This window comes from Coloeus monedula (assembly GCF_965178545.1).
Source record: "Coloeus monedula genome assembly, chromosome: 1".
NCBI classification, from domain to species: Eukaryota; Metazoa; Chordata; class Aves; order Passeriformes; family Corvidae; genus Coloeus; species Coloeus monedula.
This window is the reverse complement of record NC_138781.1, coordinates 2,191,011-2,207,815: the sequence shown is the minus strand read 5'-3', so window position 1 is coordinate 2,207,815 and position 16,805 is coordinate 2,191,011. Positions and strand designations below refer to the sequence as shown.

The 16,805-nt window shown below is 53.9% G+C and overlaps 3 protein-coding genes across 7 annotated transcripts; 2 read left to right on the top strand and 1 right to left on the bottom strand.

The window, feature by feature from the left end:
* Positions 1-519: 519 nt before the first annotated feature.
* GUK1 (guanylate kinase 1) lies at positions 520-11,683 on the bottom strand. 4 transcript variants are annotated; one of them, XM_082281868.1, is made up of 8 exons: positions 11,565-11,683; positions 6,141-6,254; positions 5,362-5,403; positions 4,512-4,608; positions 2,392-2,530; positions 1,465-1,549; positions 1,071-1,156; positions 520-655 (listed from the first exon to the last, which is right to left on the bottom strand). In XM_082281868.1, exons 1-8 carry the CDS (start codon positions 11,605-11,607, stop codon positions 620-622), a joined length of 642 nt encoding a protein of 213 aa, XP_082137994.1. In that variant the 5' UTR covers positions 11,608-11,683; the 3' UTR covers positions 520-619. The 4 variants fall into 4 exon arrangements, 3 of the variants coding, with proteins under 3 accessions (XP_082137994.1, XP_082137993.1, XP_082137995.1); XR_014226408.1 differs by having other exon boundaries at positions 575-655; positions 793-1,156; XM_082281867.1 differs by having other exon boundaries at positions 614-1,156.
* A 6-nt stretch (positions 11,684-11,689) lies between these two features.
* On the top strand, positions 11,690-13,267 carry MRPL55 (mitochondrial ribosomal protein L55). 2 transcript variants are annotated; one of them, XM_082281900.1, is made up of 4 exons: positions 11,690-11,713; positions 12,348-12,421; positions 12,540-12,723; positions 13,072-13,267. In XM_082281900.1, the coding sequence occupies exons 2-4, from the start codon at positions 12,399-12,401 to the stop codon at positions 13,213-13,215; spliced, it is 351 nt and encodes a 116-aa protein (XP_082138026.1). In that variant the 5' UTR covers positions 11,690-11,713; positions 12,348-12,398; the 3' UTR covers positions 13,216-13,267. The 2 variants fall into 2 exon arrangements, with proteins under 2 accessions (XP_082138026.1, XP_082138025.1); XM_082281899.1 differs by having other exon boundaries at positions 11,704-11,770.
* Positions 13,268-14,272: 1,005 nt separating this feature from the next.
* On the top strand, positions 14,273-16,805 carry LOC309575599 (multiple myeloma tumor-associated protein 2 homolog). Its single transcript, XM_082286180.1, has 8 exons — positions 14,273-14,397; positions 14,521-14,674; positions 14,757-14,802; positions 14,911-14,993; positions 15,093-15,165; positions 15,489-15,568; positions 15,834-15,992; positions 16,186-16,805. The coding sequence occupies exons 1-8, from the start codon at positions 14,304-14,306 to the stop codon at positions 16,451-16,453; spliced, it is 957 nt and encodes a 318-aa protein (XP_082142306.1). The 5' UTR covers positions 14,273-14,303; the 3' UTR covers positions 16,454-16,805.

The following is a 16,805-nucleotide window of genomic DNA, read 5'->3' as shown; positions in this document are numbered from 1 at the left end:
ACCTGTACAAGCAACAGTTACTGGATGCAATGGATTCCCCTTAGGAAAAGGGATTTATTGCTGCCTTCAAGCACATCAGCCCAAAAGGCTGCAAAGCTTAGGAGAGAAATCTTTTCTCCCCCAACTTGTAGGTCTAAAAGCATCAAAAAATCTACCACTCGAACTCAAGTGGAACAACACATGAATTCCACGATTGCTGCTGGAATACCAGGGAAGTTCACAGGATTTTTTCCCCCAGAAGAAAAGGCAGTGGACAGACGATAAAATAGAGTGGCATCAACTGGCACGTGTCCATCCACAAATCCAGCAGTGGGAGCCCAAGCCACATGCTGGAGCTGCAGGTGCCCAAACAGCTCCTCTGCAGCTTTCCAAAGGGGAAGCTTTTTCCCCCTTTGGCAGCTCCCAAAGAATCCGGAGGTACAAACCTGGAGAGCACGGGCTGAGCATGCAGTGAACAGAAACACAAGCATGGCCAGCTTTCCTTTTCTTTCCTTTTAATATAAACATCCTAGGGTAAGTTGGGAGTAGGAGCAGCCTAAAGGGAATGTCTTTTGGAATAAAACGGTGCAACGTGCTTCGGGAATGATGTGCAAAATTAAAACGCCCAAGCAGGGTCAACTCAGGACTTCCTGGATTCTTGGGTCTTCTTGATTTCCTGCAAGGAGATCAGGAAAGAGACTGAGAATCTGCCACTCTTTGGGAACAGCTCTTGGTTTCACAGCTCAGGAAACCACAAGTGACCAACAACTCACACCAGCTCCATCACATCACAGGACCAAGCCCTGAGCTCACCTTTAGGGACAAGGCAAGGTTTGACTTGGAAACTCCAGAAACAGGAATCCCCTTCTCTGCCACGCAGGGATGCATGTTTATTTTGCCCCAGCTCAGTATTGTGTTGGATTCATTTCCCACTCTTAGGCCACTGATCCATCATCACCTGTACTCAATCTGTCCCTCAGCAGCTCAAAGCAGACCAAGCGTGAGATGAGGTGACAATTCTGTGGCTGCCTGAGAACAGACCCTCACCTGCCTGGCCCAGGAATGAGGTGGAAAAATCCCCAAGGACTCACCTCCAGCAGCACCTCCTTCAATTCGGAATAGGCCTTTTCTAAATCATCGTTAATGATGATCAGGTCGAACAGCCCAGGCTCTTTACCTGGGAAAGGAGATGAGGTCAGAGTTGGAGGAGAATGTTCCTTCCCTGTGGCACCTCCTGTGCACAGCCCAAAGTCCTATGGCATTTTAATATTATTTTTTAGTATTATTATTTCAGCTGCTGCTAATGAGCTGCTCTGCCAACCACCCCCAAGGAACCACAGTGGGAAATGCAGCAGTGCTTTGATCCAACTCTGCTCATGCCAAGCCCTGCCAGCACTGCTGGAGAGCACAAATCAGATGCTCCCACAAAAACCAGCTCCCAAATCACGCAGGCATCCCCTCTCCCTGCACACTCCAAGGACTTACTGAGCTCCAGGTCCACACGGGCTGCAGTCAAACGCTTCAGTAAACTCTCTTCCGTCTCAGTCTTTCGGTCCCGTAGTCTTTTCTCCTAAACCCAAGGACAAAGACATCAAAGACATGAGTGTTCTGAAAGCTGCAGGCAGAAACCACCCCCCACCCCTCAGGCCAGTGCTGTCTGTGACCACGGGCATGTGAGAACACCCTGGAAAGGGTGAGGGGCCTCACTTACAGCCCAGTGCAAACCAGTGGCCAAACTGGGCTTGAGATCTCCTACCTAGAGTTCAGGGTCCCAGGTTTCTTTTACCTCCCTCTCATTTATTTATTTTTCCAGGTACTGCTGGAAATGAGATCTCTCTGCTGGGCTCTGGCATCTGGTGCTGCTGGCTTCCTCCTCCACAAACTCAACGAGAAACAGACACTGCCTGATGTACTGAGAGCAAGAGGGGAGAGTCAGGAGTTGTCCTCATGTGTCCTCAACCCTCTCTGAACCATGACAGTGATTCCACTTCTGCAAGAGTCCCAGTGCAATCACTTTCATAGGGTAAGACCAGAGTGGTGTAGAATTTATGGTGCTGCACAGAACCAGCCTCCCTGGGTTTAATTTTAACTGTGGAGGCAGATCTCAGCACAAAATCCTTCTCTCCCTAGCACAGAGCACAATTAATGCATTTAAAAACTGGCCACGCTGCAGTGGAGTCCATAACCAAGGTGTGGAAAACATCCAGGAAGGACTCAAAAACACAACACAGGAAGATTTATCCCTGAGGCTGGGGAGCTGGACTGGGCAGAGAAACGCTTGGGAATGTCCTCCCCAGGTAGTGCAGGGCCCTGAGAACACAGAGGTGGCTGAGGGAAGGGGGAGCCCCGTGGCTGCAGAGCCGGACGCTGATTACCTCTAACTGCTACGGGCTAAGCAAGGCGGGCGCTCACCAGGATCTCAATGGACGGCGGCTGCACCGAGATGTAGATGGGGTTCAGGTCGGTCTTCTTGATGTTCTTCACGCCCTGGATGTCGATGTCAAGGACACAGATCTGGTTCTGGGCCTGCACGGCCTGCACAGCTCCTTTACTGAGGACACAGCACACAGGGCAGGGGTCAGAGCAGCCGGGGGGGGTTTGGGGTGTCCCCCTCCTGCAGCGGGTGAACCTCACAGGGTTCCCCTGTGCCCAGGCTGTGGCAGGAGAGGACAGAGCCTGCTCTGCTCTTGATAAGGAGTTTCTCCAAGTGTCCCTGCTCTGGGGAGGAGCAGGGAGCTGCCATCTCCAGCTAGAAAGCCATGCTGGAAGGTGTGGAAATGGATCATGTGTGACTATCCCACAGGACGGGTGGGATGTCTGTAAACTCCTGCCTTGGCAGAGCTCCACCTTCTAGAAGGAAGAGGTTGGAACTCCATGATCTTTAGGTCCCTTCCAACCCAAACCAGCCTGGGATTCTGTGACAAACATGGAAACAACCTTCACCAAAGAGCAAAACCACTGAGAACTCCCCTTCTCCAGAATCCACTGACTCCACATGCTCTCCTAAAGGATGCTGGATGGACACGGATGCTCCATCTGGGTCACAAGATACACTTAATTCTCCACTTAATTTTTCAAGTGGTGGCTTTTATATGCTGTTAAAGACAAACTCTCTTCCCCAACATGGGGAATTAGCTCAAGCTTTTAAATCATTTATTATTACTCACTGATGAGATTTAGAGAGCAGAAAGGATTGGTGAGAACTTCAATTATTCTTCTAAGCAGGAGGGACTCTCCATTTTATCCCACATCTGATCAGGAATATCCTCAGGGGCTTGGAGAGGAAACAGGCTTGGAGAGATTCTCGATTTATTTTGTTTGCAAACAGATCTACATTGCTGAGGAGTTTTGGGGTTTATTTCAGCCTCCCACACTGCATGGCCACCACCACAGCCAGTGTGGCTACACAGAGGGGACTCAAACAAACCCAAGCACATAATTTCATCTGGTAAAGTACCAAATTCCTGCATATTTCAGGGAAATTGGCAGAGGAGAGCTGCCTCCTCAGCATCCAGCCCAAGAAAAAGGCACCAAAATCAACTCCATCCATGCCCCTGGCATCAGGGAGCAGCCATCTGCTGGATTAGGCAGGGCACAAGAGGTGGAAGGAAGCCTGGACTACACAGGATGAAGCCAGGGATTAAGAACCCTGAACTCCATTTCTCCTTGGAACTGGGTATGTGGGAGAAGAGCTTTCAGCTTTCAGGACTTTCAGGCACTTTTCTTGCCAAACCTGTCAAGACCAGGGCCTGCAGCACGTTCAGTCTGGGGGCCTTATGCTGGCAACTCCCATAAGGAAACTATAATGGAATCATGGAATGTTTTGGATTGGAAGAGACCCTAAGGATCATCTCATTCCAGCCCCCTGCCATGGGCAGGGAACTTTCCTCTAGAAGGTGGAGCTCTGCCAAGGCAGGAGTGCCTTCCACTATCCCAGGTGGCTCCAAGCCCTGTCCAGCGTAGCCTTGGACACTTCCAGGGATCCAGGGGCAGCCACAGCTTCTCTGGGCACCCTGTGCCTCATCAGCCTCACAGTAAAGAATTTCTTAACTCAGAAGGAAACTTTGCCATCTCCAAAGATTCCTTAAAAACACACACTCAGCTCATCAAGAGACATCAAGCCTTCTTGAAAAGCAGGCAAATTTCTTTAATGCCAGTAATTAAATACATCAAGAAACATTTAACCTCCCTCCTCAGCAGGTCCTTTACTAAAGCACCACAATTTTCTCCCAATAATTATATAAGATACCTGACTCCTAATTAACATTCCAGATCACGTTTTATTGATCATCAGCTCCAACGCTGAGGGCAGAGCTATTTTAGAACCCACTCAACTCTTTAACTCCAGTCAGGGGTGCCATGAGATTTATCTGCTCATAATCCAACACTTTACCACAGTAGCACGTAACAGACAACACGGGTATGGCTTCTGATCCCAAATTTATAGAATCCCAGAATATTTTGGATTCGAAAGGATCTTCAAGACCATCTAATTCCAGCCCCTCTGGCACAGGCAGGGATACCTGACCTACCTTGTTCCATACATATTCCCAGAGAACTCTGCATGCTCAATGAATTCACCAGCATCAATTTCTTTCTGCATTTCCTCTCTGGTCACAAAGTGATAATCTGGAGAAGGGAAAATAGGAAAAATAGACAGAAATTAATGTTTTGAAGGCAAAGTTCATGGTCAAAATGACACCCATGGGTTTTGGGGGGAGGAGACACTTAAAACCTGCTTCAGACAATGCAGACAGACTGCAGAGATTCACTTCCTAGTTCCACACCAGTTGTCCAAACACCTGCTCAAAACTGCTCAGAGCTTTCTCTGTGGCCAAAAATGCTCCTCTCCCCCATTTTTTATATCCTTTCCCATTCCTGGTGCAGTGGGAACCTCCCCCCCGTTGCCTACAGGTGTGGGATACATTAGAGCAGGGCTGGCAAGGCCTTTAATTTGAAAGGATTTATAATTAAAGACCAGAATGGGATGAGAGAGAGGGAGATAAAAGGGAACTTCAAAACCAAACTAACTAAAAAGGAATATTTCTTCATCTTCTGTTGAATTCCTCTCTTTATTTCATAGGGAAAACTGCCACTGGAAATTAATAACAAACCTCATTTGATAGTTTCTTAAATATGCAAATAAATGAGAAAACAGCTGGGCAAAAGCTATTAATACAGCTAAGACCATGTCATTAAGCAGCTGCACTTCCCAAAGCAGTGGCCATTGGAGGCTATGTCCCCAGAACTACCTGGAACTTTGGAAAACCAAATCACCCAACACCCAGGTTCAGAGCAGGGTACCTAAAATGAGAGCCCTGCTTTGAAAACCTGAAGTATTTGGAGAGCCCAATGAGACAGAACCAACTGCAACAAGCTCACCTTTGCCATTCACTTCTCCAGGTCTTGGCTGCCTTGTGGTATCTGCAGGGATAAAAAAAAAAAAAAATTAGAAAAAAGAGCCCTGTAAATTCCATACATCACCCAAGGGTGATGCAGGATCAGAGAAATGCCAAGGTTTAAGTGGCACATGGACCTCTAGGAAAAAAATCTCTACCAAGAGGCAATTTAGGGGAAAAAAAGGTTTAGTTTGAAGTGAGATGAGATATTCAGTTGAATCAAGAGCACAGGATGCCATGCACACACAAAAAAGACTATTTTAAGTTTTCTTCTCCTCCCATACCAATAAATTTTTAAGCATCCAGTATTTGCTCTTTCATGGTGGAGTGAATCCAGATCTCAAAGCACAGATTTTACTTTCAGTACACAAAGTGTTGGGACATTAAAACACGTTTTGGTAATGGACTTAAAAACACCTTGCAAAGCTCCCCGTAAAAATCAAATGGCTTTTGAAGCAGAAATGTGGGGGGATTTTGTTACTTCCAGAGTCAAGAACCACTCAGAAGAAACTTGTTTCCTCTCTGAGTTGTGTTTAGAGATGTGGGGAGTCACCAGGCCTGGAAAGATGCTACTCCAGACCAATCTTAGACTTGCCACTCAATACCAGGAGTAAAAAGCGTCCTGAATTATTTAAACAGCTCCCACAGACAGACTGGGACACAGCCATGAAACACCATTCTTTGGGGTATAAATAGAGCTCCAGAGACAGGCTCTGAGCTGGCACTCCTGAACTCTTCCACAGCCCATCCCTGGATACTCACGGGAGACGCTGAAGCCGAAGATGTTCTCATAATCTTTGAACAATTTCTTTAACAAAGTGCTTTTCCCTGCACCCGATGGGCCACTCAGAACCACTGGCCTTGGTCCCTGCATGACTGGGGAGAGGCAGAAAAATGTGTCTGGTTAGAAACACACATGGAAACACAGCTGTGGATTCCCAGGAGTGCTGAGCCCCTCAAACCAGCACCAATCCTTTACCCTTGGGTACAAATTTCTGTAGGAAAATCTGAAATGATGCAAAATCACAAGCCTACAGCTGATAAAGAGTACTGGGAGTGCAGGAAGAGTTCTTAAGAGACTGAGGTTAAACTCATAGGATGTAACCCAAAGGAGGAGGAAACTGGGTTCCAGCTGCCACTAAACTGGGGTAATTCAAGCCAGCTGCTTTCCATCACCATGGGTGGAACCATGGAACCAAAATCCTAAGGAAAACTCTCTCTAACAGGAACAAAACCCTATTTGTGCCTGGTGGCATTTGGAATCATGGGACAGAGGTACAGTCCCAGCCCCTTCCCTCTCACAGGGAAAAAGGAGCTTCAAGGAGAGTTTGCAGGATAAGACTTTGGAGTTCTCCATCACCAACCCCCAAACTGTTGCAGCAGCATCTGAACTCAGTCTATTCCCATATTTCCTGGAGCACCAACTCCATCTGGAGGTGTCTTGTAGCAAGAGGGAAAGGTTCAGTTCCTGGTACAGGTGAAAAAAAGGCAGCCTGGGGCCACGCAGAACTTGCTGCAGTTGTTTATTCAGCCAGAAAGAGAGGGGGGAAAAAAAAGTGTTTTCATGTTCCTGCATCTCTGGGGAGGAAGAAAGGTTAATTATCCACACGGGAAAAAGAAGAAAATGCTGAATAAGGGTACGGGGGTACCACTGGGGACCCTGATCCATCAGCAGCTTCCAAACCAGAAGTGATGGTGGGAGTGGGACAAACCAAACGAGTTCTCCCAATTTAAAAACAACTACTTGCAGCAAGCAGTAAAATCCCTGGAAAAGCATTTTTTTAACCTGCTGGGCTGGGTGTGGCCTGGCAAGCCACCAGCCAAGAGGCAGATAATGCCTTTCCATTTTAAATTGGCTCATAGCAATGTCACCCTGACTTTACACATCACTTTTTCAAACAGCCTTAAGCCAAATGCTGTCTCACCAGAGCAGCCGCGGGCTAATCCAGCCGGGCTCGCTCCCTGACCCCGCCTGCGTGAGCGGGACACCTCCTCCGCCCCAAACCCCTCCCTCAGGCAGCACGACAGCAGGACAATTACACAAGTTTTCCCTCTGCGCCCGGAGGATGCTCGTCTGACCGGAGTTCATCCCAGGCTGTGCGAAGGGACGGGATATTAATACACAAAGGCTAAGGAGGTGCCAACAGCGGCAGCGTGGGTGGTAACAACACCCACGGTCAGTCATTATCCATAAGGAAATTCCTTTATTCCTTCTTTTCTTTTGCTTAGCGCCCTCCAGCTGCTGCAGGCCCAGAGATCCCACAGATGAGATTTTGGAGAGCCGGTCCCATCACCACACTGCCAGATTAGGCTACATCATCCCAAAAACTGAAGGCTGAACAAACTCTAGGAAGTCCTTTGGGGACTTTCCTACCATTCCTTTAGTCCTTAAACTTCCATAATTTCCAAAAACCACAGGTTTAAATATTCCATACCAGAAGAAAGCACCAGGGAGATGCTACACAGTGCTTGCAGCAAGGAAGCAGAGCAGTCCCTGAGGAGTTACCCAAAGCATTCCCCTCTCTCCTGTCCCTCATAGTTCTTCTCTCCTGCATAATTCAATCAGGTGAGCCCCTAAGCATTCCTTGGAAAACACTCCACACAAATTCATCACCCTTCAGACATCCCTGTGGCTTCACCACACACCTGCTCCCCAGCACTGTTCCTTCATCACACAGCAGCTTCCACAAGCACCCCAAAAGCCTCACACGTGACACTGGGATCCCAGCATGGATTTGTCCACGTGTTCCTGGACAAACCTGTCCATGATCCAGCTGTGCCAACAAGAACTGCTCCAGATGCACAAATCCCAGTCCTAGATCCCAGCCAGAGGAAAAACAGCTTTTCCCTCTCCTCTCTCAAAATTTTCTCTGCCCTTTAGCAAACACCAGCAGAAGACCAGGAATTTAAAGCTGCCCAAATCACTTCCAATCATTTCATTCCACCCCAGACAAACTGGGAAGGGAGGCAGGAGTGGGCTGGGAGCAGGCTCCATCACATCCTTACCTTTTCCTTGTCCTCCCTTCCAGCCAAGGAAAGCAGTCCAGCTCCTGGCAGCAGCACAGACTCCTGGGGATGGAGCTGGGCTATTTGTGAGCTCCTAAAGCCTTAATTAATGAGTCTCAGTTTTAAAATGGCCAATGAGAACAATCCTGCTGGGCTTTAATCTCCCTTCCTGGTTCCTCCTCCGCTCCCTGCTCTCCTGGCTGGCAAAGATGCATCCAACACCTCCAAAAGGCTGAGGGGTGACAGCCCTTGCTGGTCTGGGATTATGGAAAACAGCAAAATTGTCCCTGCAGTCACTGAAGGCACAAGGATTTCATCTGCGTGGAATCCTGGAATGGCTGGTGTTGGAAGGGACCTTCCAGACCTTCTCATTCCAAACCCTGGCCATGGGCAAGGACAGTTTCCACGAGACCAGGCTGCTCCAAGCCCCATCCAGCCTGGAACAGTTCCAGGCACTTTCCTTCTGCAGGAACATTCCTCCTCCTTTGGACCAAATCCACACAGCTTCACCACTGCTTCACCCCAGCTCCACGACCACAAAGGTGAGAGGAAAACTCCTTCTCCTGCTCACAGATCCAAACCATGTCCCACCACTTCCACAGTGAGACCCCCTCCTTCACTTTACTCCCTTTTCTTTCCCCAAAATACTCGTAACTGAGAGAAAAGACACCTGGGTTGTGATCGCCTCTCACTTCCTTCAAAGCTGGACTAAAAATAAACCTGAAGACTTGCAGGTGCTTCCTCCTGCCTCCCTCGTGAATGCCTTCTCTTGCTGGAGATCTGCAGAGGAAAACTGGCAGGGAACAAAAGCCATTTCCACTCCCAGGTGATGGGGCTGGGCCCTCACAGGAGGAAAGACAGCAAACTGGGAATTTCATAGAATCCCAGTTTGGTTGGAAGTGACCTTAAAGCTCATCTTGTTCCACCCCTGCCATGGGCAGGGACACATCCCACTGTCCCAGGCTGCTCCAAGCCCTGTCCAACCCGGCCTTGGACACTGCCAGGGATGGAGCATCCACAGCCTCCCAGGGCAATCCCATGATGTCCCAGCCCTCATTCCCTGCTCCCCATCCCTGCCAAACAGCTCCTTCCCCCACCAACCCACAGCCCTCAAAACCCACAGGTAAAGCAACAAAAGAACCCCCAAAAGCCCAGATCTAATGGATATGGGGCTTTTTCCTCTCTCCTGCTTGGCTCCCAGCCCAGGAATGCATCAGTGCATCACACTTCCAAGCTGGCTGCAGCAGAAACATCACAACGATGTAGTTATTTTAGGCAGAAGTTCGATTTTTCCCGTTTTGTCAGATTTTGGCATTTTCAGAGCAGCCAATCTGCAAATATCCAGCACAGAGTTTCCCAAAAATGGGTTGGGATCCAACCTAACCCACCAAAACCACTGCAAAGTCAATCAGCAAGAGAACAGCCCAACTAATTAACAATATCAATTATCTACCACACCTAGGACTGAGGACAAACAGCCACATCAACCCCTCTGGGCTGCAAAAAGATGAGGTGGTCACTGAAGGAGGATGCAGAAGGCTGTCCTCAAGGCAAGGAACGTTTCCTGGTCTGCTTGTGGGGCTAATTCACCCAGGATTTTACCTCGTGGGTGGCAACATAACCAGGGGAGCAAAGGACAGACATCACAAGAGTTAAACAAATTAAAACTGATTAGCAGAGAGGCTTTACTGGGAAGGCAAAGCCCCCTTATGAAGAAGAAAAGAAGATTAAAGCACAGTTTCCCTGGAGCCTTGAGAAAGGTCTCCCAGATTAGGATTATAATCCCACCCCCTATTTTTAGCAGGTTTGTTAAAAAGGTGCCAACCCCCACCTTTCTAATATTTGGGACAGGTTCCAAAAAGGGGCAGAGCTCCTGCTGTGACAGACAGGGAATTATCTGCAGCACTGGAACACAAGCAGGGAGGTTCCACCCTTCCAACCTCACCCATCCTGTGATTCTGTGAGGAGCAAAGCATCCCACAGCAGTACGGAGCTGGAACTCAGCCACCTGTTGCCTGGAAATAATTACCTAAAAAGCACTAATTAGCCCTTCCACTGGCTGCACTCCTGGCTTGCAGGGAGCCGTGATGCCACAGAAGGGACATGAACCACTTGCTCAAGGTCACTGCAGAAATCAGGGAGGTCCAAGCCAGTTACTCCAAGACCACGTCCTGCTGCAAACCAGACCAGTTTAACCCACCAGTAGGATGAAACCAGTTTACCCACGTGGCAAAACCTCTATAGAGGTGAAGCTCACACAGGTGTGGTTTTACCATCCACTTCCCCACACACGTTTCACCACAGAGGGCTCTGTTTTACAATACCTGAGGGATGCTTATCCCTAATTCCCTCTAACCTCACCATATCCCACGGTGCCCACAAACCCCACCTGATTCCCCTAGCACATCCCTGTCTGGCTTATCTAACCAGGGACAGGAACGTCTTGGAGCCACCCTGGAGCAGCTCAGTGATGGGCACCCAGCGTGGATGTCAGCAAGAGCACACAGCCAGCCCGGGGACAGCCCTGTGGGGCTGCGACCTGTCCCACCGCCCTCAGCCATCCCACATGGCTAACACAGGGCACGCAGCGGATCAGGGGGAGCTCAGCTTCCCCGGGGCTGGGTGTCAGCCCCCTCATCCAGGGGGTCCTGTGGGGGATCAGCACCCCCAGGTCGGCACCGCAGTGCCCCGGCACCCCTCAGCCGAGGGACTGAGGGCCCACGTGAGGCACTCAGCAGCCTGGGGCCCGCTGGGACCCCCCCGCTCAGGGCTCAGGGCCCTCAGTCCAGGACCTCTGTGAGCGGCTGAGCATCCTGGCACCTGCTGGACCCCCTCAGCCCAAGGCCTTTGTGAGGGGCTGAGCACCCCGGGACCCCTCAGCAGAGGAACCCCAGGAGGAGCTCGGCACCCCAGGGCAGGCTGGGCCCCCTTGGCCAAAAGCCCTTGTGAGGAGCTGAGGACCTCGGAGCCGGCCAGGACCCCCTCATTCCAGACCCCCGTGAGGGGCTGAACGCCCCGAGGTCCTTCAACCGAGGACCCCTGCAAGTGACCGAGCTCCTCGGGCTGGGTGGACCCCGTCTATCCATGGCCCTTGTGAGGTCTCGGCACGCCGTGGCCGGCTGTGCCCCTCAGCCTGCGGTCCCCGTGCGGGTGCGCACCCGGAGCCCCATCCCCGCTCACCCGCCCGGGCGATCCCCGCCCCGCGCATCCGCCCGAGGATCATGAGGGGTGGGGGGGGCGGTCCCGGCAGCCCCCGCGCGCGCCCCCCGCCGCCGCCGCGCGCCCTGACGTCACCGAGGGGGCGGGGCCACCGGGGAGCGCGCCGTCACGTGAGCGCGGGGCGGCGGGACGGACCACGCGCCGCGCCGGGCGCGGGGGGGGGTGGGGTGAGCGTGGCTGGGGGGCCTGGGGATGAACCATGATGGTGGGGGGGGGGGTGCAGAAGCAGCAGGGCCGTGATGGGGAGGGGGAGTTGGGGGAGAACAGCGAGGGGGGAGAACGGAGGGGCAACATGGGCTGAACCATGGCGGGGGGGCGGTGTTGGACCGAACCACGGTGGGGTGGCGGGAGCCATAGTGGGGCTGAACCATGGTTGGATAGGCAGAGGGGGGGGGGGGGGCTGAATCATGGTGGGTGTGGGGGGAGCCGTGATGGGACTGAACCATGTCGGGGCGGGGAGAGACGTGGTTGGGCTGAACCATTGCGGGAATGGGGGAACCGTAGTGGGGTTGAACCATGGCGGGGGCGGGAGAAGACATGGGGCCGAACCATTGCGGGGTGGGGGAGGACGTGGTGGGGCTGAACCATGGCGGGGGCGGGGGGAGCCATCATGGAGCCAGACTGTGGCAGGAGCTGTCATTGGGGCTGCCTCGTGCTGCAGAGGGCAGTGGGAGCTTCACCGTGATGGGGACACGGGCGTGCTGCCTCACAGCCACCCCAGGACCTTTCCTTGGCTGTCCCCAGGCTGTGCCATCTCCCCCGTCTGCTGGACCCGTGTCTCCCACCTGGGCTGAGATGGCGGCGAGCCGGGCACTGAGGTGAGCATAGGGTGTCCTGCGAGGCCCGCACTGCGGCGAGCTGGGTCTCGCACTGCTCCTGGACGTTCGCGTCACCCTCACGGTGACACCTGCCCCTCTCCCACCCTTCTCCCGCCAGCGCCCTGCGCCTCCAGGCCGCGTTCCGGCCGCCGCTCGCCGCCTGCGTCCGCAGCAACTCCAACCGCGCCGCCATCTCCCACCTGCACCGGCAGCTCTACGGCCGCCTCTACCCCGTGCTGCTGGTCAACACCGACGGCTCCACCGTCCGCCTGCGTTACAGGGAGCCCAGGAGGATCCTCATGGTATGGGGGATGTGGCTGCGGAGAGGCTGGCGGCAAGGAGAGCCCCGCCGGCCTCATGCCGTGTCCTGACGGTCTCGTGCCACGTCCCAGGGCCTGGTGATGTGTCCTGGGATCTCACCCTGTGTCCCAGGGGTCTCACACCATGTCCCAGGGGTTCCACGCCTTGTCCCAGGGCTTCATGCCATGTACTGGGAGCTCGTGCCTGGCCCTGGGGTATCTCACGCCATTTCCCAGGGATTTCATGCAGTGTCCCAAGGGTCTCATGCTGCGTCCAGGGAGCTCATGCCGTGTGCTAGGGGTGTCACGCTGTGTCCCCGGGGTCTCATGCCGTGTCCACCGTGTCCCCAGCTGCCCCTGGACAGCAGCACGCTGCCCGAAGCCGAGCGCAAGGCTCGCCTGCGCCGGCACTTCCCCAGCAAGCCCAAGGCCAAGGAGGAGGAAACCTTCGAGGGCATCGACTTGGACACCTACAAGAAGTTCTGGAAGAAGTGAAGCCCTGAAACCAGAAATGTGTAGCTATATAAATAAAATATATACAAGTAAAGCCGTGTGTCGGCAGCGCGGTTCTGTGGGGCTCCCCCCGCGCGGGGCGGCGCGGTGGTACCGCCCGTCTCGCCCCCCCTGCGGCGGTGCCCGCGGTGGTAGCGGCGGGGCGGGCGCGCGCTCGGCGGCCGGAGGTGCGTGAGGGGAGCGGGGGCGGGTTTGGGATCTGGGGATTTTGGGATTTGGGGGTTCCGGGTGTCACCCCGCGGGTCGGGCCCGCCTGGTTCTCGCACTCCCTAACCCGGAGGTGCCGGGGGTGCAGGGGGCCGTTTGCGTGCTGCTTTCACACGCTTCCGGCGCCGGGCAAACTCCCCCTTCAGGCCCTGCAGCCTCCAGGTCCTGCAGCTTCCCCGGGCCCCGAGCCCCTTCCCAGAGCCTGAAACTCTCCCCCAGGCAATGCCCTACCCCGGGCCGTGCCGCCTCTTCTCGGGCACTACAACCTCCCGTCCAGGCCGTGTGACTCCCTCTTCAAGCTCTCATCCCATCCGCGCTGTGAAACCTTCCTAGACCCTGAAACCCCCCCCAGGCCACGGACCCTCGCCTTGAAGCCCAGAACCCCCACGCGCGCCAGAAACTCCTCCATCGACCCTGTAACCTCCTCCCAGACCCTGAACCTTCCCACTTGGAGTCCTGAACTGCTCCCCCAAACGCTGTGAATCCCCCTCACCCTGCAACCCCTTCCCAGACCCTGAAACCCCCAACCTGTGACTTCTCCACTGCTGGCCCTAAACCCTGCTTGAAGCTCTGAACCCCCCAAGGCCATGAACCCCCTCGAGGCCTCCCTAATCCCCCTCCTCACCCAGCAACCTCCCCCCAGGCTGGGACCCTCCCCAAGCCGTGCACCCTCTCCCACCTCCAGGTTATAAACCCCCCTTGCAGCCTGTAACACCCAGTGTTGCTCCACTGACACCTGGGGGGCCAAATTTGCTTCCCTGCGCCTTCAGGAGCCGCATGGGGCATCTGAAGTGGGTAAACCCAAGGCTGATCCCTTTGCAGGTCACCACATTCCCCCCGAATCTGCTGCAGGGTGCAGCACCATGTTCGGCTCCTCCCGGGGCGGGGTCCGGGGGGGCCAGGACCAGTTCAGCTGGGAGGATGTGAAGACGGACAAACAGCGTGAGAACTACCTGGGTAAGGGCTGATCCTGCTCAACCCCCCTGTCCCACCCTCCCTGTCCCACCTGACACGGTTTTGGGGTGCAGGTGGAGGTTTTGGGGTGCGATGATGTTGAGGAGGAGTCACTGCTCCCCGCAGGGAACTCCCTGATGGCGCCGGTGGGCCGGTGGCAGAAGGGCAAGGACCTGACCTGGTATGCCAAGGGCAAGCAGGACACGGCCCCCCCGTTATCCCGGGAGGAAGAGCTGGCTGCCGTCCGCCTGGCTGAGCAGGAGGCCATGATGGCAGCACTGTGAGTCCACACGCCCACAAACACCCCAAAAAACGGCGTTGCAAAGCCTCCCCACACACGCCACCTCTTCTTGTTTTTATAGGGGCTACAAGAACTTGAAGAGGCAGCCCACGGGCCTCAGCAAGGAGGTAATGGGGGCACCACTTATCCCCCCAGTGACACCTGGGGGTGTCCCCTTCCCTCGGCACTCGTTTTGGGGACAAACACAGGACACTGTCCCCCCTCCCTCCCCACAGGACCTGGCTGAGGTGTGCAAGAGGGATGGCGCCGAGCGGGATGAGAAGGACGTGGATCGGGTGGTGGGTTTGGGCAGCTCCAGGTAAGAAGAAATGGGGATCCTGCACCAATTCCAGGACAGTTATTATTAGATTGATTGATTTTAAGTGTTCTTATGCTTTTTTGTGTGGTCTCTCCACAGTGGCAGCGCTGGCCGGGTGATGCTCTCCAAGGAGGACAAGGAGGCGGCCAAGATGGGGCTCTCTGTCTTCACGGTACGGTGCCAGTCACGTTGTCCTTGGAAGGTTCAAAAGTAGATGGAAAAAGTGCCCCACACTTGGAATATCTTATTTAACAACCAGTCTGGGTATTGTGGCACAGAGACCTGCAGGAGTTTCCTGCGTCCTGTTGGCACGGAGTTCATTTGTGGGGCTTTAATTTGGAAGCAGCTCTTAAGGGTATTCTAATTTTTCCCCAAATGTAATTTAAATATTTTTTTCCAAGTTTAATTTTTAAAGGGAGATAAACCCTTTGTCTTGTAATTACAAGCTACGGGCTCATGGATTCACTCCATATTTTTCCCCCTCTCCAACCCTAGCACCAGAAAGTCTCCAGCAGCCCAGAGACATCTAGCTCCAAGAAGAAGCAGGAAAAGGAGGAGAAGGTGGAGGAGAAACGGTGAGGATTTTTCCCATTCTGGTGGGAAACCACCAGAAATGCCCTGGGTCTCGTGGGAAATATTTTACAAAATGTTTCCATGGCTCTGTTTGGCACTGGGCTTGTTTTGCAGCTGTCTGAATCATCCCCAGAAGCCTCTGTGGGCTCCTCCTTGGCAAAGGAGGGATGTGGTGGGATGTGCCTGGAAAAAGGGATGGGGATGAGTTTTTGGAGCCAGAGGGATGCACAGTGCAGGGATTCTCACTGCTTGATCTCTTCCCCACAGACCTGAGAGCAGCAAAAAATCCAAAAAGGAGAAAAAGAAGGAGAAAAAGAACAAGAGAAAAAAGAAACATAAAAAGGAGAAGAAGAAGGACAAGGACAAGCATTCCAAGAAGGATGCTGCCCCATCATCCTCCGATTCTTCCCCGGATCGGGATAAGAGGTAACTGGGTTGTGATGGGGCACCATCAGTGGAAAACGGGACAAAGCATTCAGGAGAGCCACATGATCATGGCTGGCATCAGGATGTCCCACTGGGCATCTCCTGGCTTTCCAAAACCCCTTTTTCACCCCCAGAATCACCTTGTTGGCATCCCCAAGATCCCTGCTGTCACGTGCTCCCCCTGTCCCCGCAGGCAGCACCGCAGGAACACGCGGCAGCACTCGGAGCCGTCGCGGCAGCACTCGGAGCCATCGCGGCACGGCAGCCGGCGGCGGCACGGCACGGGCTCCTCGGCCAGCAGCGGGGATTGCGGCCGGAGCCCCGCCCGCCGGCGCAGCCGGAGCAGGGACGGCCGCGGCCGCCACCCGTCCCCGCGGCGCAGGGGCAGGAAGAGGAGCAGGTCCCGGTCTCCCCCGGCCCGCGGGGTCCGGCAGCGCCACGACACCGACTCGGAGGACTGAGGGGGAGCCCGGGCTTATTTCAGGGAGATCTGCCGTAGATTTATATTTTTTAAGGTGATTAAATTAAAAACGCCGCAGCTCCGCGGGCACCGGGGCAGAATCTGGCAAAGGGCGTTAAGGTTGTGGTGCCAACGGCGCCTTCCCTGCCCGCCCAGGGGCGGCACCCGCAGGGCCCTGGGCACCCTGCTCCTCACTCCCTAGATCCATCCATCCATCCGGGCAGGACTGAGCACGGAGGATGCTGTGGGCTGGGGGTTGGTGCTGGGGTGGTTCTGGCTGTGGTGCTGAAAATGCTGTGGATACCTCGTGTTTATGTATAGAGACTTTGGAAGAGATTATTATTATTATTGTT